This window comes from Alosa pseudoharengus, unplaced genomic scaffold (genome assembly GCF_046254945.1).
Source record: "Alosa pseudoharengus isolate Yale_2024_CS ecotype anadromous, Long Island Sound unplaced genomic scaffold, YU_APseudo_1.1 YU_APseudo_1.1_scf_9, whole genome shotgun sequence".
NCBI classification, from domain to species: Eukaryota; Metazoa; Chordata; class Actinopteri; order Clupeiformes; family Clupeidae; genus Alosa; species Alosa pseudoharengus.
Window position 1 is genome coordinate 27,547,385 of NW_027468881.1, and position 22,847 is coordinate 27,570,231.

Sequence of the window (22,847 nt, forward strand, 5' to 3'; positions counted from 1 at the left end):
GCACCTACAGAAGAGAAAGTAATGACAGAGAGAGACGGAGACAGAGAAAGAGAGCGAGGGAGGTCAAGCAGAGGGGAATGGCGGAGAGGTGTACAGTAGGAAAACCCCGCGCGGATCAGCACTGGGAACACAGCTCTGGACAGTGATTGGAGGATACAGACAGAGCTGATTAGGCAGAGAGAGATAATAGATTTCCTCTGATGTCCTGGATGATCCATAGGCCCTGTCTCCCACGGCCTAATGAATGGGAGAGACATTACGGATACGGAGGAGGCAGACAAGCGATGGTATCTGGGGACGTTTAAGAGGAGAAAAAATTATTGGTGTGGAACGGAAGCATTTGGAGAATATGAATTTGAGAAAATAGTGGAAAAATATTGAAATGATGTCTGATTTTTACAGTGGCATGGCCATGTCTTCTGCTTCGCTCTCAGTCTGTTAGGCAATCAGCCATTACAAAAGATTGTACTCTTAAAGTGATACTTCAGATGTAGTATTATAAAGCAATTAAAATCAAATGAAGAGGCATGCCATATATAGGGTATGTAGATTTGAATCTGCACACATATACTCTCCCTGTTTCTCAGAACTATTGGAACTAATGAGGCTTGTTATCATCAATCGTTCATTGACAGTACAATTCTCTTGCTTAGTAGACATGTTTTGTTTTCGCTCAAGCAATGCAATTGACAGACCCAGAGGAGTGCTGTCAAACACTTGTACCAGGGACCAGCTCTACATCACTTGGGGGATGGGGGACGAAAGAGCCAAGCAGCATGGGGGGGGGGGGGGGGGGCAGACGGAATCGCCTGAGTTTCTATGGCAAAGAGAAGAGAGAGAAGAATAAAGGAAGCAAAAGGGGGATGGGGGAAGGGTTGGTAGTAGCAGTGATGTGAATGTGGAACTGTATTGTAGAGCCTCACCCTCCAGGTGACAGTACTTGCAAAAGGCTTAATCCACCGAAAACATCCTCTCACCTGGTGTGTTTCAATACGTGTGGCGATTATCAGCACAGTGCGTTAAACTGTCCCCAAAAGCTCCTGCCATCTTTTCCAAAATGACTAGACAGCATGTTGCCTCATATGTGGCTCTTGCATAGAAGCAATTTATTGTTTGCTGCCGCTTTGTACACATAAGCTGCATACAGCTCATTTTCTTCCGTTTGATATACGATGTTGGGAATTTGTGTGCAGCTCTGTGCAGCAGGATTATGAAACAGGTTTTATTTTCTCTGTGTTAGACCCCTGTGTTCTACCTACCTCGGCCCAATAATATTGACCCACTGGGACAGTAAATAAGGCAGCACACTACTTCCCCTCCAGCAATTTTAAGTGGAGCAATAAGGTAGAGATTGTTCAGTCTCTGCGGGCTATCCCCCCGAAGCCTGGTGTTTCACTCCATCAGGCCCTACTCAGCTCTGCCGTTCAGGCCTGTAGATGCCTCTACGCCAGTCTCCACCGACCTCCACGCATATCTCATTTGTTAATTACTTTATGCAGATTATGTGCTGACTTTCAAACCCATACTTTACAAAAAACTGTCGATACATGTGCCAGTGCAGATGACTGAGAGACCCTCGACACAATCGCATAGTGGCGTGTTGCAGAGTGAAAGAGAGAGAGAGGGTGGCAGAGAGAGAGAGAGAGAGAGAGAGAGAGAGGAAGGCCATATTTCAAGGCCTAATTCATCAAGTCCCATGTCTGTTCCATGTGGGTCAGCAGCACAGAGGAGTGCTGGGGGAGGGAAGCGAGTACAGGGGCTGCTTCTGAAAAGGAGCCTGAGCCGAGGCCCTTGTCAAACCCCCAAGTGTATAAATAGGCTCCTGCTGCTGGGGGTAGTGATGAATTAGAGGCAGGCAATAATTTAGCCCTGAAGGACTTTGGTTATGCAGGCAAGAGCGACACCATGCCAGCAGCTGATGGTACTGCAGCCTGCTTATTGGCCTACCATTCAAGCACTACGCACTGAGAGAGGTGTTATCATGCTTATTTCAGAATTAGAAAATGCAATGGATTATAGATAGTTTTTTTATTATTATTAAATATAACCTATGTCAACATTATGTACATTATGTGTAACTGATCGATCAAGCTGTTTTACGTTCAATGAAACTGTTATATATCTCAAAGGAAAACAGGCTACTGTAGGGCTACATTGAAATAATATGTGCTTTCACTAACAGGTCAATAATCGAGAAGAGGATTTTTACCATTGCACCTTCACTGGCATTCTCCAACATACCTACACGCACACAGCATCACACAAAATCATCACACAAGGCAAGACTTTTCGCGTCACATGTATTTTCAGACATGACCACTGGCTAAGACTTCCCTCATAGTTTGGTTGATTTAACAAAAAAATCGGTCTTGGTTCTTTCACCGACTTTTATGAGCCTAGATAACTTGCATACCACGTTTTAGAAAACATCTGGAGGTATCCCTGTGATGTCCCTGAATCCGAGCTCGTGTCGAGATTTGCAGGATACTTCCGGAATCCGCATTTCCAATGCAGTGAGCTTTGACTGAGGTAAGGCAAGAATTTCAAGTACACAGCAGAATTTCGTGCAGGGGACACTAAAACCACTTTGCCATCGAGCAGCGAATAATGTTGCAAATCCCGGAAGGCGTTATGGTCGTGATGTGATCTGTAGATGAATCAGTTTCGATAATGAACCTGAGTAAAGATTTGTGGAGCTCGGCGAATATTTCTCAACTTGTTTCAGTCGTAGTAAATAAAGTCATTTTTTGCGTGGTGGTGGTTACCTCAGTGTTTCCTTACGCATACATAATCTGTAGCTTTCTTGGTCAGCAGTCGGTCCTGTTTTCAGTCTTTCAAAAGATCAAAGGCGGGACAAAGCTCTGTTACATTTCATTGTTCGCAATGCATGGTTAAACATAGCTGTAGCATTCGTAACCACAGCTAGGTCAATGACACCCTCTGCAGGCATAGCTGTATTAATCTGCCCACTGTTTCGTCCGCTAGCGTCGTTAGCCTACAATTTTCATAAAGGATACATGACTAGCCTACTTGTAGACAGGAAATACGTGTCTGTAAACAATGTTGCAATGTTCTGTAAATTTGCAACATTGAAAAGCACGGTTACATGTAACTTTGAGCACTTTCACCGCAAGTGATGTAGTTTCTACTCCCCCTTCTATTCTTCATATTCTTCTTCTGTTAATTTATTGGCAGTTGACATTCCATAGTTTTAGCTCAGATGTCACAACGACTGTGTCCTGTGTAATTTGTGTGTGTGTGTGTGTGTGTGGTTAAGCCTGCTATCTTCTCCCCCTAGGTCCTTCAGGAGATGCCATGGCAACATTCAGTAGGTGGGAGCTGTTCCAGGAGTTGGCAGTAGGCTGTGTGTTTCCCACTGCTCAGCAGGGCTTTGATCAAGTATGGCAGCTCCTCTTTGTATGCGTGCTGTGTCGCCTTCTCTGTCGGACAGGTGAGAATGCCTGCCACTGTTTATCTGTTTTGAAATACACAAACCTCACAAGGGCACACACACTTGAACTAACCTATATTGACATTGTATTGTAAGTAACAAAATAAACAGTGAAATGTTAGGACAGGCCTATGTCATTTTGCCCAATTCTATTGTTAACGTTGAACACACAACCATTTTGTAGCTATGGTTAAACCTTATAAACTGCATTCTCATATGTCTAAAAAGTAAACACATTTTCTCAAATTGTCATTTTGACCATCTCTGTGAAGCCCTATTAGATGGCCCTGACTGTCCTGTGTCTGTTGTGGATCCTTCTGCAGGGCTGCCACCGAGTGTGAAACATGTGTGCTCGTCAGCTGCGGGGCTCTATGCCCTGTACCAGTTCTTCGAGCTGCACATGGTGTGGGTGTTGCTGCTGAGCATCCTGTGCTACCTCACCCTCTTCCTGGTCTGCTACTCAAACAGTCGCGGCACCTTCCTTTCGCTCGCTATCCTCATCTATCTTCTTGTGGGGTAAGGATCATCATCAGAACCATTTCCTTATTAGTGGGTTTGATCCAGCAAGCCCACAGCATGGCAAGCACAGCTTTGCCATGCTGTGGGCTTGCGGAGCAAGCCCACTATTGTTCTTCTTAAGTTTTCTTATTATTAGTGGGTTTGATCCAGCAAGCCCACAGCATGGCAAGCACAGCTTTGCCATGCTGTGGGCTTGCGGAGCAAGCCCACTATTGTTCTTCTTAAGTTTTCTTATTATTAGTGGGTTTGATCCAGCAAGACCACAGCATGGCTGAAAGCCATGCTGTGGGCTTGCGGAGCAAGCCCACTATTGTTCTTCTTAAGTTTTCTTATTATTATTATTATTTATTATTCCTGTTCACCCACTTTTTGGCCGAACTACTGCTCCTAGACCGTTTGAGCTATCGACGCGGTTCGAACTCCAAAAATTCAGGCCCGAACCGGTGTAACTTGCTTGTTGCTTTCGTGTCGCTGGCCCTTGTCGTTTTCGCGGTATTCCCGTTTTTCGGCGTTTTTCGGCCCCATTGAAATGCATGGCGGAATGTTCAGAATTCAAATTTCGATTGTGACATCACAGCTCTAATTGCTTAAGCTTGCACCTGGAAGAGTTCTAAGCCACCTGGCAGAGCTCTGATGGGCTGGGCTGGGCTGTCTGTGTATATGAAGGTGTGTGCATGTAACTTTTGACCAGTATGTCCGATTTTCATGAATGAGGTACCGTTGGAATCCTTGAATGAAGCCCAGTTCAATGCCTTGCCAGCACTAAGTGTAAAGGTAATGTAAAAAAAGATGAGACAGCGCGAAGCGCTGTCTCATCTTTTTTTTAAAGCCAAACCATGTTGATACAGGTCATTAAAAAAAAAATATATATATATTTTCCAAATCCATTCAGCCCAGTTCAATGCCTTGCCAGCACTAAGTGTAAAGGTCATGTAAAAAAAGAGGAGACAGCGCGAAGCGCTGTCTCCTCTTTTTTTTAAAGCCAAACCATGTTCATATAGGTCATAAAAAAATAAAATAAAGTATTTCACCAATCCATTCAGCCCAGTCCAATACCCAGCTAGCTCCATTTGAACTTCGTCATGTGTACAGTTGTATATATTATTACATTGAGAAACACACTTTCATACAGATATCATGCATATCCACGCAGCTTTACTAATCAAGTTACTCATCGTTGCCCAGCAAGAAGTCCTCAATCAATTCAATTGTCTTGCCACGATCTGTGGAGCTTACAGACAACGTTATATAACTAAAGGTTCTGTATGCTATTTAAAGCCGACCTAACGCTGAGTCCCTTCTAGACGGTGTGTTGCAATGCATTCTGGGTGCTGTGCTGTGATTCGACGGCTCGTCACCTGACCCACCAAACAACAACTCTCTGGGATGTGGCAAATATCGCGTAAAAACCTTGTTGCCGGAACAACAGGGAAAAGGCAACAGGATAGCAGCATGAAAGATACACAGGATACACACGGAATTTTGATGGACGTCCTTATCAGTCTATGGTCTAACTTATAAACGTGTCGGGTCAACGTCAACGATAAGTAAGTTAGGCTAACGTAAACGTTAGCTATTTGCTGTTGTCATATGCTAGTGCTATATGCTTTAGGCTACGTGATGGCCATTTATCACACTGATTTTAGGTACTACTTTTACGAGGTCTGTAGTTCTGTCAAAATGTATCTTATCGTTGAACAGACTACAGTTTTATCTTCCTTAGACTTCGTAGATGTAGTTACTACAATTTGGAAGCGAATTTCGAAGTGTAAATATGGTTTTAGTGTGTAAACAGACCAACCGCGATTTTGCAATGAAGTTAATGGAGCCTTTTATGTAGGGCTACTAGGCTACTTTCACGAAGTCTGTAGTTCTGTCAAAATGTATCTTAACCATGTAGTATGTTCATAGATATCTTCCTTAGACTTCGTAGATGTAGTTACTACAATTTGGAAGCGAATTTCGAAGTGTAAATATGGTTTTAGTGTGTAAACAGACCAACCGCGATTTTGCAATGAAGTTAATGGAGCCTTTTATGTAGGGCTACTAGGCTACTTTCACGAAGTCTGTAGTTCTGTCAAAATGTATCTTATCTATGAACAGGCTACATGATTATCTTCCTTAGACTTCGTAGATGTAGTTACTACAATTTGGAAGCGAATTTCGAAGTGTAAATATGGTTTTAGTGTGTAAACAGACCAACCGCGATTTTGCAATGAAGTTAATTGAGCCTTTTATGTAGGGCTACTAGGCTACTTTCACGAAGTCTGTAGTTCTGTCAAAATGTATCTTAACCATGTAGTATGTTCATAGATATCTTCCTTAGACTTCGTAGATGTAGTTACTACAATTTGGAAGCGAATTTCGAAGTGCAAATATGGTTTAAATGTGTAAACAAGACGCCTGATGTTTAATGTTAATGAATGGGCACAGTATTATTGTGTACAGTAATGGGCTATCAGTAGTATGTAAACAGTTCATGTGTTATGTGATTTACATAAACTAGTAAACAACTGAAATGTTAAAAGCTGGTATTGTGTTTCCTGAATTCTTACATTCAGGCATTCAAATGAAATGTAATTAAATAGCATATCAATCATGCAACAATGCAAAAACAATGAAACTAGTGTAGGCCTAATTATATTTTACATTAGTAAAGCAGTACTCTGATGTGCATGCTTTCACAAACTTTTGTGAACAATCTTAGCACTTTAAACATTGACTGTTTTGAAGTGCATGTATAGCAATATAGTATAAAAAAAATAATAATTGTGATGATATTACAATTTGATGGGGGGTGGGAGGAGGGGGTGGGTTCATGTAGGTGGGCCCTTTGACCCCAAAGTATGCCTTGACTGGGCCTCAGGTCAAAGAAGTTTGAGAAAGGCTGATGTAGACGACAAAGCAGCAAGGAGGCGTCGTGTGATCATTTAAACAAGTTTTATGACAAGGTCGATGAGGGTGGGAAAAATCGTACATTTCTGTGCAAACTTTGCCCGCACTTCAGTCACATTGTCTTTTAAGAAAATGCAGTCCATTTTTCGGTTTCAGCAGTCAACAACCTCAGAACTGACCCTTCAGGCCTCTCAGGAGGCACTGCCCTCTAACCTAGCGACCACCTGAGCAACCAGCATGATTGCCCTAGCAACCAGCATAGCAACCACGTTATTTATGCGTTTTAGCTTATTGGATGTTGCGTTGATGCAGATAACTTTTGATCCGTGTGCCCGATTTTCATAAATGAGGTACCGTTGGAATCCTTGGATGAGGCCGAGTTCCGTGCCCCAGATCAAACCCACTCTTGCAGTTCCTCGGAACCGCAATTCTAGTTAGTGGGTTTGATCCAGCAAGCCCACAGCATGGCAAGCACAGCTTTGCCATGCTGTGGGCTTGCGGAGCAAGCCCACTATTGTTCTTCTTAAGTTTTCTTATTATTATTTATTATTCCTGTTCACCCACTTTTTGGCCGAACTACTGCTCCTAGACCGTTTGAGCTATCGACACGGTTCGAACTCCAAAAATTCAGGCCCGAACCGGTGTAACTTGCTTGTTGATTTCGTGTCACTGGCCCTTGTCGTTTTCGCGGTATTCCCGTTTTTCTGCGTTTTTTGGGCCCATTGAAATGCATGGCGGAATGTTCAGAATTCAAATTTCGATTGTGACATCACAGCTCTAATTGCTTAAGCTTGCACCTGGAAGAGTTCTAAGCCACCTGGCAGAGCTCTGATGGGCTGGGCTGGGCTGTCTGTGTATATGAAGGTGTGTGCATGTAACTTTTGACCAGTATGTCCGATTTTCATGAATGAGGTACCGTTGGAATCCTTGAATGAAGCCCAGTTCAATGCCTTGCCAGCACTAAGTGTAAAGGTAATGTAAAAAAAGATGAGACAGCGCGAAGCGCTGTCTCATCTTTTTTTTAAAGCCAAACCATGTTGATACAGGTCATTAAAAAAAAAATATATATATATTTTCCAAATCCATTCAGCCCAGTTCAATGCCTTGCCAGCACTAAGTGTAAAGGTCATGTAAAAAAAGCCAAACCATGTTCATATAGGTCATAAAAAAAATAAATAAAGTATTTCACCAATCCATTCAGCCCAGTCCAATACCAGCTAGCTCCATTTGAACTTCGTCATGTGTACAGTTGTATATATTATTACATTGAGAAACACATTTTCATACAGATATCATGCATATCCACGCAGCTTTACTAATCAAGTTACTCATCGTTGCCCAGCAAGAAGTCCTCAATCAATTCAATTGTCTTGCCACGATCTGTGGAGCTTACAGACAACGTTATATTACTGAAGGTTCTGTATGCTATTTAAAGCCGACCTAACGCTGAGTCCCTTCTAGACGGTGTGTTGCAATGCATTCTGGGTGCTGTGCTGTGATTCGACGGCTCGTCACCTGACCCACCAAACAACAACTCTCTGGGATGTGGCAAATATCGCGTAAAAACCTTGTTGCCGGAACAACAGGGAAAAGGCAACAGGATAGCAGCACGAAAGATACACAGGATACACACGGAATTTTGATGGACGTCCTTATCAGTCTATGGTCTAACTTATAAACGTGTCGGGTCAACGTCAACGATAAGTAAGTTAGGCTAACGTAAACGTTAGCTATTTGCTGTTGTCATATGCTAGTGCTATATGCTTTAGGCTACGTGATGGCCATTTATCACACTGATTTTAGGTACTACTTTTACGAGGTCTGTAGTTCTGTCAAAATGTATCTTATCGTTGAACAGACTACAGTTTTATCTTCCTTAGACTTCGTAGATGTAGTTACTACAATTTGGAAGCGAATTTCGAAGTGTAAATATGGTTTTAGTGTGTAAACAGACCAACCGCGATTTTGCAATGAAGTTAATGGAGCCTTTTATGTAGGGCTACTAGGCTACTTTCACGAAGTCTGTAGTTCTGTCAAAATGTATCTTATCTATGAACAGACTACATGATTATCTTCCTTAGACTTCGTAGATGTAGTTACTACAATTTGGAAGCGAATTTCGAAGTGTAAATATGGTTTTAGTGTGTAAACAGACCAACCGCGATTTTGCAATGAAGTTAATTGAGCCTTTTATGTAGGGCTACTAGGCTACTTTCACGAAGTCTGTAGTTCTGTCAAAATGTATCTTAACCATGTAGTATGTTCATAGATATCTTCCTTAGACTTCGTAGATGTAGTTACTACAATTTGGAAGCGAATTTCGAAGTGTAAATATGGTTTTAGTGTGTAAACAGACCAACCGCGATTTTGCAATGAAGTTAATGGAGCCTTTTATGTAGGGCTACTAGGCTACTTTCACAAAGTCTGTAGTTCTGTCAAAATTGATCTTATCTATGAACAGACTACATGGTTATCTTCTTTAGACTTTGTAGATGTAGTTATTACAGTTTGGAAGCGAAATTCGAAGTGCAAATATGGTTTAAATGTGTAAACAAGACGCCTGATGTTTAATATATGTTAATGAATGGGCACAGTATTATTGTGTACAGTAATGGGCTATCAGTAGTATGTAAACAGTTCATGTGTTATGTGATTTACATAAACTAACAACAGAAATGTTAAAAGCTGGTATTGTGTTTCCTGAATTCTTACATTCAGGCATTCAAATGAAATGTAATTAAATAGCATATCAATCATGCAACAATGCAAAAACAATGAAACTAGTGTAGGCCTAATTATATTTTACATTAGTAAAGCAGTACTCTGATGTGCATGCTTTCACAAACTTTTGTAAACAATCTTAGCACTTTAAACATTGACTGTTTTGAAGTGCATGTAGGCAATATAGTATAAAAATAATAATTGTGATATCATTACAATTTGATAGGGGTTGGGAGGAGGGGGTGGGTTCATGTAGGTGGGCCCTATGACCCCAAAGTATGCCTTGACTGGGCCTCAGGTCAAAGAAGTTTGAGAAATGCTGATGTAGACAACAAAGCAGCAAGGAGGCGTCGTGTGATCATTTAAACAAGTTTTATGACGAGGTCGATGAGGGTGGGAAAAATCGTACATTTCTGTGCAAACTTTGCCCGCACTTCAGTCACATTGTCTTTTAAGAAAATGCAGTCCTTTTTTCGGTTCCAGCAGCCAACAACCTCAGAACTGACCCTTCAGGCCTCTCAGGAGGCGCTGGCCTTTAACCGCAGCCAGAAGAGAGTCAGCAGAAATTTGATTGCCTTTAAAAAATCTGACTTCTTAAAAAATCTTAAACTGGCTGCATTACGTGATTATTTCTGAGATTCTGATACGTTTTTAACCATGACCTATACACAGTTCTGGTTTGAAAATGTATCTCTTAAAATAATCACTTTATGCAGTCAGCTTAAGATGGCTTACTAGCAACTAACTAATTACCCTAGCAACAACCTAGAAACCACCCCTGTAATGTCAACCTAGCGACCACCATAGCAACCAGCATAGCAACCATGTTATTTATGCGTTTTAGCTTATTGGATGTTGCGTTAATGCAGACAACTTTTGATCCGTGTGCCCGATTTTCATAAATGAGGTACCGTTGGAATCCTTGGATGAGGCCGAGTTCCGTGCCACTGATCAAACCCACTCTTGCAGTTCCTCGGAACCGCAATTCTAGTTATTTATTATTCCTGTTCACCCACTTTTTGGCCGAACTACTGCTCCTAGACCGTTTGAGCTATCGACGCGGTTCGAACTCCAAAAATTCAGGCCCGAACCGGTGTAACTTGCTTGTTGATTTCGTGTCACTGGCCCTTGTCGTTTTCGCGGTATTCCCGTTTTTCTGCGTTTTTTGGGCCCATTGAAATGCATGGCGGAATGTTCAGAATTCAAATTTCGATTGTGACATCACAGCTCTAATTGCTTAAGCTTGCACCTGGAAGAGTTCTAAGCCACCTGGCAGAGCTCTGATGGGCTGGGCTGGGCTGTCTGTGTATATGAAGGTGTGTGCATGTAACTTTTGACCAGTATGTCCGATTTTCATGAATGAGGTACCGTTGGAATCCTTGAATGAAGCCCAGTTCAATGCCTTGCCAGCACTAAGTGTAAAGGTAATGTAAAAAAAGATGAGACAGCGCGAAGCGCTGTCTCATCTTTTTTTTAAAGCCAAACCATGTTGATACAGGTCATTAAAAAAAATATATATATATATTTTCCAAATCCATTCAGCCCAGTTCAATGCCTTGCCAGCACTAAGTGTAAAGGTCATGTAAAAAAAGCCAAACCATGTTCATATAGGTCATAAAAAAAATAAATAAAGTATTTCACCAATCCATTCAGCCCAGTCCAATACCAGCTAGCTCCATTTGAACTTCGTCATGTGTACAGTTGTATGTATTATTACATTGAGAAACACATTTTCATACAGATATCATGCATATCCACGCAGCTTTACTAATCAAGTTACTCATCGTTGCCCAGCAAGAAGTCCTCAATCAATTCAATTGTCTTGCCACGATCTGTGGAGCTTACAGACAACGTTATATTACTGAAGGTTCTGTATGCTATTTAAAGCCGACCTAACGCTGAGTCCCTTCTAGACGGTGTGTTGCAATGCATTCTGGGTGCTGTGCTGTGATTCGACGGCTCGTCACCTGACCCACCAAACAACAACTCTCTGGGATGTGGCAAATATCGCGTAAAAACCTTGTTGCCGGAACAACAGGGAAAAGGCAACAGGATAGCAGCACGAAAGATACACAGGATACACACGGAATTTTGATGGACGTCCTTATCAGTCTATGGTCTAACTTATAAACGTGTCGGGTCAACGTCAACGATAAGTAAGTTAGGCTAACGTAAACGTTAGCTATTTGCTGTTGTCATATGCTAGTGCTATATGCTTTAGGCTACGTGATGGCCATTTATCACACTGATTTTAGGTACTACTTTTACGAGGTCTGTAGTTCTGTCAAAATGTATCTTATCGTTGAACAGACTACAGTTTTATCTTCCTTAGACTTCGTAGATGTAGTTACTACAATTTGGAAGCGAATTTCGAAGTGTAAATATGGTTTTAGTGTGTAAACAGACCAACCGCGATTTTGCAATGAAGTTAATGGAGCCTTTTATGTAGGGCTACTAGGCTACTTTCACGAAGTCTGTAGTTCTGTCAAAATGTATCTTATCTATGAACAGACTACATGATTATCTTCCTTAGACTTCGTAGATGTAGTTACTACAATTTGGAAGCGAATTTCGAAGTGTAAATATGGTTTTAGTGTGTAAACAGACCAACCGCGATTTTGCAATGAAGTTAATTGAGCCTTTTATGTAGGGCTACTAGGCTACTTTCACGAAGTCTGTAGTTCTGTCAAAATGTATCTTAACCATGTAGTATGTTCATAGATATCTTCCTTAGACTTCGTAGATGTAGTTACTACAATTTGGAAGCGAATTTCGAAGTGTAAATATGGTTTTAGTGTGTAAACAGACCAACCGCGATTTTGCAATGAAGTTAATGGAGCCTTTTATGTAGGGCTACTAGGCTACTTTCACAAAGTCTGTAGTTCTGTCAAAATTGATCTTATCTATGAACAGACTACATGGTTATCTTCTTTAGACTTTGTAGATGTAGTTATTACAGTTTGGAAGCGAAATTCGAAGTGCAAATATGGTTTAAATGTGTAAACAAGACGCCTGATGTTTAATATATGTTAATGAATGGGCACAGTATTATTGTGTACAGTAATGGGCTATCAGTAGTATGTAAACAGTTCATGTGTTATGTGATTTACATAAACTAACAACAGAAATGTTAAAAGCTGGTATTGTGTTTCCTGAATTCTTACATTCAGGCATTCAAATGAAATGTAATTAAATAGCATATCAATCATGCAACAATGCAAAAACAATGAAACTAGTGTAGGCCTAATTATATTTTACATTAGTAAAGCAGTACTCTGATGTGCATGCTTTCACAAACTTTTGTAAACAATCTTAGCACTTTAAACATTGACTGTTTTGAAGTGCATGTAGGCAATATAGTATAAAAATAATAATTGTGATATCATTACAATTTGATAGGGGTTGGGAGGAGGGGGTGGGTTCATGTAGGTGGGCCCTATGACCCCAAAGTATGCCTTGACTGGGCCTCAGGTCAAAGAAGTTTGAGAAATGCTGATGTAGACAACAAAGCAGCAAGGAGGCGTCGTGTGATCATTTAAACAAGTTTTATGACGAGGTCGATGAGGGTGGGAAAAATCGTACATTTCTGTGCAAACTTTGCCCGCACTTCAGTCACATTGTCTTTTAAGAAAATGCAGTCCTTTTTTCGGTTCCAGCAGCCAACAACCTCAGAACTGACCCTTCAGGCCTCTCAGGAGGCGCTGGCCTTTAACCGCAGCCAGAAGAGAGTCAGCAGAAATTTGATTGCCTTTAAAAAATCTGACTTCTTAAAAAATCTTAAACTGGCTGCATTACGTGATTATTTCTGAGATTCTGATACGTTTTTAACCATGACCTATACACAGTTCTGGTTTGAAAATGTATCTCTTAAAATAATCACTTTATGCAGTCAGCTTAAGATGGCTTACTAGCAACTAACTAATTACCCTAGCAACAACCTAGAAACCACCCCTGTAATGTCAACCTAGCGACCACCATAGCAACCAGCATAGCAACCATGTTATTTATGCGTTTTAGCTTATTGGATGTTGCGTTAATGCAGACAACTTTTGATCCGTGTGCCCGATTTTCATAAATGAGGTACCGTTGGAATCCTTGGATGAGGCCGAGTTCCGTGCCACTGATCAAACCCACTCTTGCAGTTCCTCGGAACCGCAATTCTAGTTAGTGGGTTTGATCCAGCAAGCCCACAGCATGGCAAGCACAGCTTTGCCATGCTGTGGGCTTGCGGAGCAAGCCCACTATTGTTCTTCTTAAGTTTTCTTATTATTATTATTATTATTATTTATTATTCCTGTTCACCCACTTTTTGGCCGAACTACTGCTCCTAGACCGTTTGAGCTATCGACGCGGTTCGAACTCCAAAAATTCAGGCCCGAACCGGTGTAACTTGCTTGTTGCTTTCGTGTCGCTGGCCCTTGTCGTTTTCACGGTATTCCCGTTTTTCGGCGTTTTTCGGCCCCATTGAAATGAATGGCGGAATGTTCAGAATTCAAATTTCAATTGTGACATCACAGCTCTAATTGCTTAAGCTTGCACCTGGAAGAGTTCTAAGCCACCTGGCAGAGCTCTAATGGGCTGGGCTGGGCTGTCTGTGTATATGAAGGTGTGTGCATGTAACTTTTGACCCGTATGTCCGATTTTCATAAATGAGGTACCGTTGGAATCCTTGGATGAGGCCGAGTTCCATGCCCCTGATCAAACCCACTCTTGCAGTTCCTCGGAACCGCAATTCTAGTTATTTATTATTCCTGTTCACCCACTTTTTGGCCGAACTACTGCTCCTAGACCGTTTGAGCTATCGACGCGGTTCGAACTCCAAAAATTCAGGCCCGAACCGGTGTAACTTGCTTGTTGATTTCGTGTCACTGGCCCTTGTCGTTTTCGCGGTATTCCCGTTTTTCTGCGTTTTTTGGGCCCATTGAAATGCATGGCGGAATGTTCAGAATTCAAATTTCGATTGTGACATCACAGCTCTAATTGCTTAAGCTTGCACCTGGAAGAGTTCTAAGCCACCTGGCAGAGCTCTGATGGGCTGGGCTGGGCTGTCTGTGTATATGAAGGTGTGTGCATGTAACTTTTGACCAGTATGTCCGATTTTCATGAATGAGGTACCGTTGGAATCCTTGAATGAAGCCCAGTTCAATGCCTTGCCAGCACTAAGTGTAAAGGTAATGTAAAAAAAGATGAGACAGCGCGAAGCGCTGTCTCATCTTTTTTTTAAAGCCAAACCATGTTGATACAGGTCATTAAAAAAAATATATATATATATTTTCCAAATCCATTCAGCCCAGTTCAATGCCTTGCCAGCACTAAGTGTAAAGGTCATGTAAAAAAAGCCAAACCATGTTCATATAGGTCATAAAAAAAATAAATAAAGTATTTCACCAATCCATTCAGCCCAGTCCAATACCAGCTAGCTCCATTTGAACTTCGTCATGTGTACAGTTGTATGTATTATTACATTGAGAAACACATTTTCATACAGATATCATGCATATCCACGCAGCTTTACTAATCAAGTTACTCATCGTTGCCCAGCAAGAAGTCCTCAATCAATTCAATTGTCTTGCCACGATCTGTGGAGCTTACAGACAACGTTATATTACTGAAGGTTCTGTATGCTATTTAAAGCCGACCTAACGCTGAGTCCCTTCTAGACGGTGTGTTGCAATGCATTCTGGGTGCTGTGCTGTGATTCGACGGCTCGTCACCTGACCCACCAAACAACAACTCTCTGGGATGTGGCAAATATCGCGTAAAAACCTTGTTGCCGGAACAACAGGGAAAAGGCAACAGGATAGCAGCACGAAAGATACACAGGATACACACGGAATTTTGATGGACGTCCTTATCAGTCTATGGTCTAACTTATAAACGTGTCGGGTCAACGTCAACGATAAGTAAGTTAGGCTAACGTAAACGTTAGCTATTTGCTGTTGTCATATGCTAGTGCTATATGCTTTAGGCTACGTGATGGCCATTTATCACACTGATTTTAGGTACTACTTTTACGAGGTCTGTAGTTCTGTCAAAATGTATCTTATCGTTGAACAGACTACAGTTTTATCTTCCTTAGACTTCGTAGATGTAGTTACTACAATTTGGAAGCGAATTTCGAAGTGTAAATATGGTTTTAGTGTGTAAACAGACCAACCGCGATTTTGCAATGAAGTTAATGGAGCCTTTTATGTAGGGCTACTAGGCTACTTTCACGAAGTCTGTAGTTCTGTCAAAATGTATCTTATCTATGAACAGACTACATGATTATCTTCCTTAGACTTCGTAGATGTAGTTACTACAATTTGGAAGCGAATTTCGAAGTGTAAATATGGTTTTAGTGTGTAAACAGACCAACCGCGATTTTGCAATGAAGTTAATTGAGCCTTTTATGTAGGGCTACTAGGCTACTTTCACGAAGTCTGTAGTTCTGTCAAAATGTATCTTAACCATGTAGTATGTTCATAGATATCTTCCTTAGACTTCGTAGATGTAGTTACTACAATTTGGAAGCGAATTTCGAAGTGTAAATATGGTTTTAGTGTGTAAACAGACCAACCGCGATTTTGCAATGAAGTTAATGGAGCCTTTTATGTAGGGCTACTAGGCTACTTTCACAAAGTCTGTAGTTCTGTCAAAATTGATCTTATCTATGAACAGACTACATGGTTATCTTCTTTAGACTTTGTAGATGTAGTTATTACAGTTTGGAAGCGAAATTCGAAGTGCAAATATGGTTTAAATGTGTAAACAAGACGCCTGATGTTTAATATATGTTAATGAATGGGCACAGTATTATTGTGTACAGTAATGGGCTATCAGTAGTATGTAAACAGTTCATGTGTTATGTGATTTACATAAACTAACAACAGAAATGTTAAAAGCTGGTATTGTGTTTCCTGAATTCTTACATTCAGGCATTCAAATGAAATGTAATTAAATAGCATATCAATCATGCAACAATGCAAAAACAATGAAACTAGTGTAGGCCTAATTATATTTTACATTAGTAAAGCAGTACTCTGATGTGCATGCTTTCACAAACTTTTGTAAACAATCTTAGCACTTTAAACATTGACTGTTTTGAAGTGCATGTAGGCAATATAGTATAAAAATAATAATTGTGATATCATTACAATTTGATAGGGGTTGGGAGGAGGGGGTGGGTTCATGTAGGTGGGCCCTATGACCCCAAAGTATGCCTTGACTGGGCCTCAGGTCAAAGAAGTTTGAGAAATGCTGATGTAGACAACAAAGCAGCAAGGAGGCGTCGTGTGATCATTTAAACAAGTTTTATGACGAGGTCGATGAGGGTGGGAAAAATCGTACATTTCTGTGCAAACTTTGCCCGCACTTCAGTCACATTGTCTTTTAAGAAAATGCAGTCCTTTTTTCGGTTCCAGCAGCCAACAACCTCAGAACTGACCCTTCAGGCCTCTCAGGAGGCGCTGGCCTTTAACCGCAGCCAGAAGAGAGTCAGCAGAAATTTGATTGCCTTTAAAAAATCTGACTTCTTAAAAAATCTTAAACTGGCTGCATTACGTGATTATTTCTGAGATTCTGATACGTTTTTAACCATGACCTATACACAGTTCTGGTTTGAAAATGTATCTCTTAAAATAATCACTTTATGCAGTCAGCTTAAGATGGCTTACTAGCAACTAACTAATTACCCTAGCAACAACCTAGAAACCACCCCTGTAATGTCAACCTAGCGACCACCATAGCAACCAGCATAGCAACCATGTTATTTATGCGTTTTAGCTTATTGGATGTTGCGTTAATGCAGACAACTTTTGATCCGTGTGCCCGATTTTCATAAATGAGGTACCGTTGGAATCCTTGGATGAGGCCGAGTTCCGTGCCACTGATCAAACCCACTCTTGCAGTTCCTCGGAACCGCAATTCTAGTTTTATCTGATCTACTATGACGGATGAGTGTTGACTGATTGGTTTTGAAATTCTTATCATATGTCACTTGGATTTAATTTTTTTGAAAATAGTATTTATTTGGGTATGTTTGGATTTATTTAACTGTAAGTCGCACTAGGAGTATGTGTTAAATTATTAAGTATTATCTCACTGCTCTTTTTGTTTCTAAGGGAGCTGCATTTGGTGGATGCCACAATCTGGATAAAAATAAGAGGTGAATGAAATATTTTGCGCAACATTTCTAGTTTCTACTATTCCAGTCAAGTCTGGATAATTTACCCACAGCCTTATAGAGTTTATTTCAACACCTCTATGGATGCAGTGAATTGCAGTGTGCCACTTATTTGACTCCCTGTCCAGGTTCCCAGATGGTGGTAGCAATGAAGGCTATCTCATTGGCCTTTGATTTGGACAGAGGGGTAATTTCTGCTTTTCCTTCACCTGTGGAATTCATGGGCTACATTATGTTTGTGGGGACAGTCGTTTTTGGTCCCTGGATCAGCTTCACCAGTTACAAAGATGCAATCGAAAGTCGCAAGTTGGTGAGCAAGACTATCTGTTTGTTTTTCAGACTGCTTTAAACCAGGCATGTTCAGCTGATGGATGTGTTGAAATATTTCCTGTGCATCGGACAATGACTATAAACTATACATTTCTCCACAGAAATTTTCCTGGTTTGCAAAGATCTCTGGGAGCTGGGTGAAGTGTCAGCTCTGCTTGGTAGTGTCGACTTGCATTGCACCATACCTCTTCCCATACCTGATCCCAGTAGATGGAGGTGAATTTCTGAACAGGTAACTGAACATCAAGTCACTTACTTTATTAAGCATCATGGAATTAGCTTGTCAGAAATTACTGAGGCCTTGATGGGGGAGCTCATATTAAATGCCATAAAATCATTCAAGACAGTATTGTGTGTATGTGTGATATATATGTATGTTTATATGTCATTATGTTTTATCCATAGGTGGCTTGACGCCTACGAGAATGCAGTGTCTTTCCACTATAGTCACTACTTTGTGAGCTTCCTGAGCGAGACCACCGCCACACTGGCAGGGGCTGGCTACACTGACCACAAGGACAATGTCAAATGGTGAGAGGCTGAAGGGCTCAAATACATTTATTTAAGTGTCTGTAAGCAACGAAGTGGGGAGTGAGAACAGATGTTTTGGTACGCATTATACTGGTCTGGTCTAGTGTTGTAGCTGTTGGTAATCTCAGTTTATTCTAGGTTGCCTTTTTAAGAACTGGACAGCAACAACAGAGGGAAATTAGGCTAACTCGGCCTTATTTACTGTTGATTAATGAGCACTGTCCCTGTTACATAAAGAGATAGATAAATGAATAAATGTTGCCCTGCAGTGCTGTTAATCAGCTTTGACTTAAAGTGACACTAACTAAATAAAATAAAATGTATTAATATGGAAGTGAACTGCACAATGGATGTATCCTTGTCTTCATGTAGGGACATGACTGTGGCAAACCCTGTAAATGTGGAACTACCCCGGTCCATGGTCGAGGTTGTGACGTCGTGGAATGTTCCCATGTCTCGTTGGTTGAATACATGTAAGTGTTTATCAGTGCTCAAAAGGCTTTTCCTGCAACGGAAATTAATATTTCTTTCCAAATATGCAAAGTCGCTAAGATTCTAATGTTGTATGAAAATGCAAATTTAGCATTTGCGTAGCTTTAAATCTAACAAGTTAGAATTATGATTAACTTACTTAAAGGAGAATTCCGGTGTGATTTTGACCTAAAGTGTTTTGAAACATGATACCGAGTGTGAACGTATGTCTCATAGCCCATCTCGGCTTGTCCCCTGCACTCCGAAATCTGGCGCTAGTTAGCCGATGCTACCAACAAGGCGGTCAATGGTGGTGCCTCGGCATCGGCATAGCCATGCACATAAATCACTGTTTTACACCATTTACGAGGCTCAATGTATCTCCACACTTCATTGGTAGACTTCCGAGGGCCCTGACATTTAAAACGAGACATTGAGAACTTTGAAAAAGCACTGGTAGTTTACTTACAACACGATTTATACAGACAGTATCTTCTTGAAGTTTAGCGTTTGCAGCCATCTTGAATTTAGTCACGATAAGTCGAGCGACGAGTAAGAATGAACAGGTATGATAAGGGATCAGATTCCAAAAATAATTCCGTGGAAATGCATGGATTCCAGTTGCTGCTACTGGAAGAAACTGTAATCCATGCATTTCCGGAATTATTTTTGGAATCTGATCCCTTATCATACCTGTTCATTCTTACTCATCGCTCGACTTATCGTGACTAAATTCAAGATGGCTGCAAACGCTAAACTTCGTGAAGATACTGTCTGTATAAATCGTCTTGTAAGTAAACTACCAGTGCTTTTTCAAAGTTCTCAATGTCTCGTTTTAAATGTCAGGGCCCTCGGAAGTCTACCAATGAAGTGTGGAGATACATTGAGCCTCGTAAATGGTGTAAAACAGTGATTTATTTGCATGGCTATGCCGAGGCACCACCATTGACCGCCTTGTTGGTAGCATCGGCTAACTAGCGCCAGATTTCGGAGTGCAGGGGACAAGCCGAGATGGGCTATGAGACATACGTTCACACTCGGTATCATGTTTCAAAACACTTTAGGTCAAAATCACACAGGAATTCTCCTTTAAAACTAACTTAGTACAATGCTGATGGTTTGATTTGAGAACAATGTACACTCCATTAGAAATACCATACATATAGAGTGAGTGCAGATTTAGCAAGAGCACAATTTTTGTGGCAGAAATATCTCTAGACATGTCTTTTTGTCTTTGTGTTTGTTTCTACAGATGTCTTCAAAAGTGCACTTAAACTAGGAACATTTCCTGCCATTTTGGTCACCTACACAGCCAGTGCCTTACTGCATGTGAGTCTGAAGTTCTGTTCATATTTTGTTTAAACTGATCTTTTAAAGTCTTGATGTTGTCGAAATCAGTCATGTCTTTGATGGAATTTTAAACATTAAAAAGCTGTGGATTTTACGTAAGTTTCAAAGTGCACAGCTTTTTAGTGTATGGACGTGCTTGAGCTTCAGGTTTATACTACATTATGCATTCCTTTTGAAGTGAAGACTCTGCCAGATCAAAGTCTATCCAGACAGACTCTTCTCTATAGGCTAAGGGTGCTGCCAATGCCTCATAGATCAAATTTGTCTATCTCTTTTTTTAAAGACTGTTGCCACCAGCTACGTGGGGACAACAATTAAAGGAAAATATATATTGTGTGTTTCTGTTCTTTCAGGGACTTAGTTTCCACCTTGGCGCAGTCCTGTTGTCTCTTGGGTTCATCACCTATGTGGAACACGGTACTTTCTACTTACACCCTTTCTATTATCAGAAACTGACCACTGTTAAGGGTAGACTCAGACTGTTTCTGAATGAATGTAATTCAAACAGCACTTGTTCAAAAGACACTTAGGTTAGCCTTGTTTCATCATCATGTGATATTCAGGGAAGCTCTACTGAAAGATGCCCAGAAGATGGCATCATAGTTTCATTATTTGGTGAGTAATAAGCCTTGAAGTTAAGTAATAGGGATCTTCTGGGATACCTATTTAAATATTTAAGATAAGTGCCTTTATATTCTGATAGTTGTTCTTAAACTTGATGCCTTGAGACAAAGGTCTTAGTGTATTTATGTTTGAAGAATTTCTAGAGAGATGGACAATGCAATGTGGAGTTGCAGGAATAAACATCAGTGGTAGCTTTGTCCGACAGTGGATAATAAGAACTACTTCAATATGGTGTGTTGCCGGTACATCAGGTTTCTGTCTGATGGTGATGATGATAATGTCTTCAAATGGAGCTTTTTCATTGATTGATTGATTGAGTGAGTGATTGATTATAATCATGATCATGTTTCCAGAAGTGGGCTCACTTAAGTCTCTGGTTTCAGTTCTTAGAAAGCGCTTGGCTGCCATCTTCAGTGCCTGCATCCTGTCAAAGACTTGTCCACCTGATTGCAATCATCAAAACAAGAAGGTATTGTATGAACTAGTTGCTTTAGTTTCAGAGTTTATTTGGCTGAGCAGGAGGGCTAATGTTCAATTAATATTCATTAATTCAAATGTTGTGAGTTGCATGTAGGATTGCAGATTTACTACCTAACTTAGATTAACTGTTACATTGAGATCTTTATAATACAGAATAATTTACGAATAGGATATACAGATTTGTGATTGACTACTGTATTTAAAGGCGTGATCCGGAGTAAAAACAACCTAGGGTCTATTTATGGATGAACCTTATGTTGTTCTAACTCCGGATCATTCCTTGAATTTGTTGAATTTGAAAATACAGAAGAGGAATTCTCTTCTTTCACTTGTTCCTTCCTGCAGGCTCTGTGGGCGTATGGGATCAATTTAACCTTTAGTGTTCTGGCCATTTTCCACCTGACCTACCTGGGCTCTCTGTTTGACACTGATATGGACAACATGGACCCAGGAGAGGTAAGGCCCTATGGGTACCGACATGCATTAGACATGTCACAGTTAAGTTTTTGGGAAATGTGTGGATTCACTGAATTAAGTATAAGTGCATTGATGTTGTACTATAAATGTAGTCCATTCCTAACCTCTACACCACATCAACTCTCTCTTCACTGCAGGGTTATCTGGCCAGCCACACCATCCAAAAATGGTCAGAACTGAACTGGTTGAGCCACAAGCTTATGCTTGGCTGTTTTGTGTTCTACTGGCTCATATGAAGACCATCAGCGGACCTCCTACAAAAAGACTGACTATGTACAGGAGGCGCTGCGTCTTGGGACTCGGCTGACGTCCCACTGAGTGGAGAATGCAGCATCCCTCACACTACAGTCAGACAACAGCACCATTACAAATCACAGGCCTGTCAATCATGCTCGTCTGGATTTCAATACTGTAGGTCAAGCAAAGTACCTCAGTGGGGAGTGTGCAGTCATATGACTGATATTTTCCGTGCTCCACTACTAAGTATGATATAATAGTCCTCTGTTTCTTTATGTATGCTATTAGATTTACAGATTGATGGAAAAATCTGGAATTGGTCTAATTTGTATTTCTTGTGGGAGAACTGTATGTACCATTTTCATCAGATCTATTTATTTTTCTATTAAATGCTTAAATGCCCGTTGTTGTTGTTTTTATATGCAAAACATATCATTTACTTTTGAATTAAAGACATGCAAAATGACCAGTTTAGCTGCATTCTCCAGTATTATTAGAATTTCAATTTGTCTTTAAAATGTCATGAAATGTCAGTCAGTAAAGTAAATTACATAAAAAGTCATGTCTTTTTGTTATTTTAGCCATAGCCATAGTCTA

The 22,847-nt window shown here is 40.7% G+C and overlaps 1 protein-coding gene across 1 annotated transcript; it reads left to right on the forward strand.

Moving 5' to 3' along the window:
* Positions 1 to 2,065: 2,065 nt before the first annotated feature.
* On the forward strand, positions 2,066 to 22,652 carry porcnl (porcupine O-acyltransferase like). Its single transcript, XM_076276453.1, has 13 exons — positions 2,066 to 2,529; positions 3,299 to 3,451; positions 3,775 to 3,967; positions 17,689 to 17,732; positions 17,879 to 18,060; positions 18,182 to 18,312; positions 18,486 to 18,611; positions 18,984 to 19,084; positions 20,335 to 20,411; positions 20,786 to 20,849; positions 21,440 to 21,525; positions 21,882 to 21,992; positions 22,151 to 22,652. The coding sequence occupies exons 2-13, from the start codon at positions 3,316 to 3,318 to the stop codon at positions 22,247 to 22,249; spliced, it is 1,350 nt and encodes a 449-aa protein (XP_076132568.1). The 5' UTR covers positions 2,066 to 2,529; positions 3,299 to 3,315; the 3' UTR covers positions 22,250 to 22,652.
* The last annotated feature ends 195 nt before the right edge of the window (positions 22,653 to 22,847 follow it).

What these genes read in the sequence shown, in the direction of transcription:
- porcnl (XM_076276453.1), top strand. Translation starts at nt 3,316, where the DNA reads ATGGCAACATTCAGTAGGTGGGAGCTGTTCCAGGAGTTGGCAGTAGGC. An exon ending in TCGCCTTCTCTGTCGGACAG is followed by an intron (nt 3,452 to 3,774) that starts GTGAGAATGCCT and finishes ATCCTTCTGCAG; the next exon opens with GGCTGCCACCGAGTGTGAAA. An exon ending in CAATCGAAAGTCGCAAGTTG is followed by an intron (nt 18,061 to 18,181) that starts GTGAGCAAGACT and finishes ATTTCTCCACAG; the next exon opens with AAATTTTCCTGGTTTGCAAA.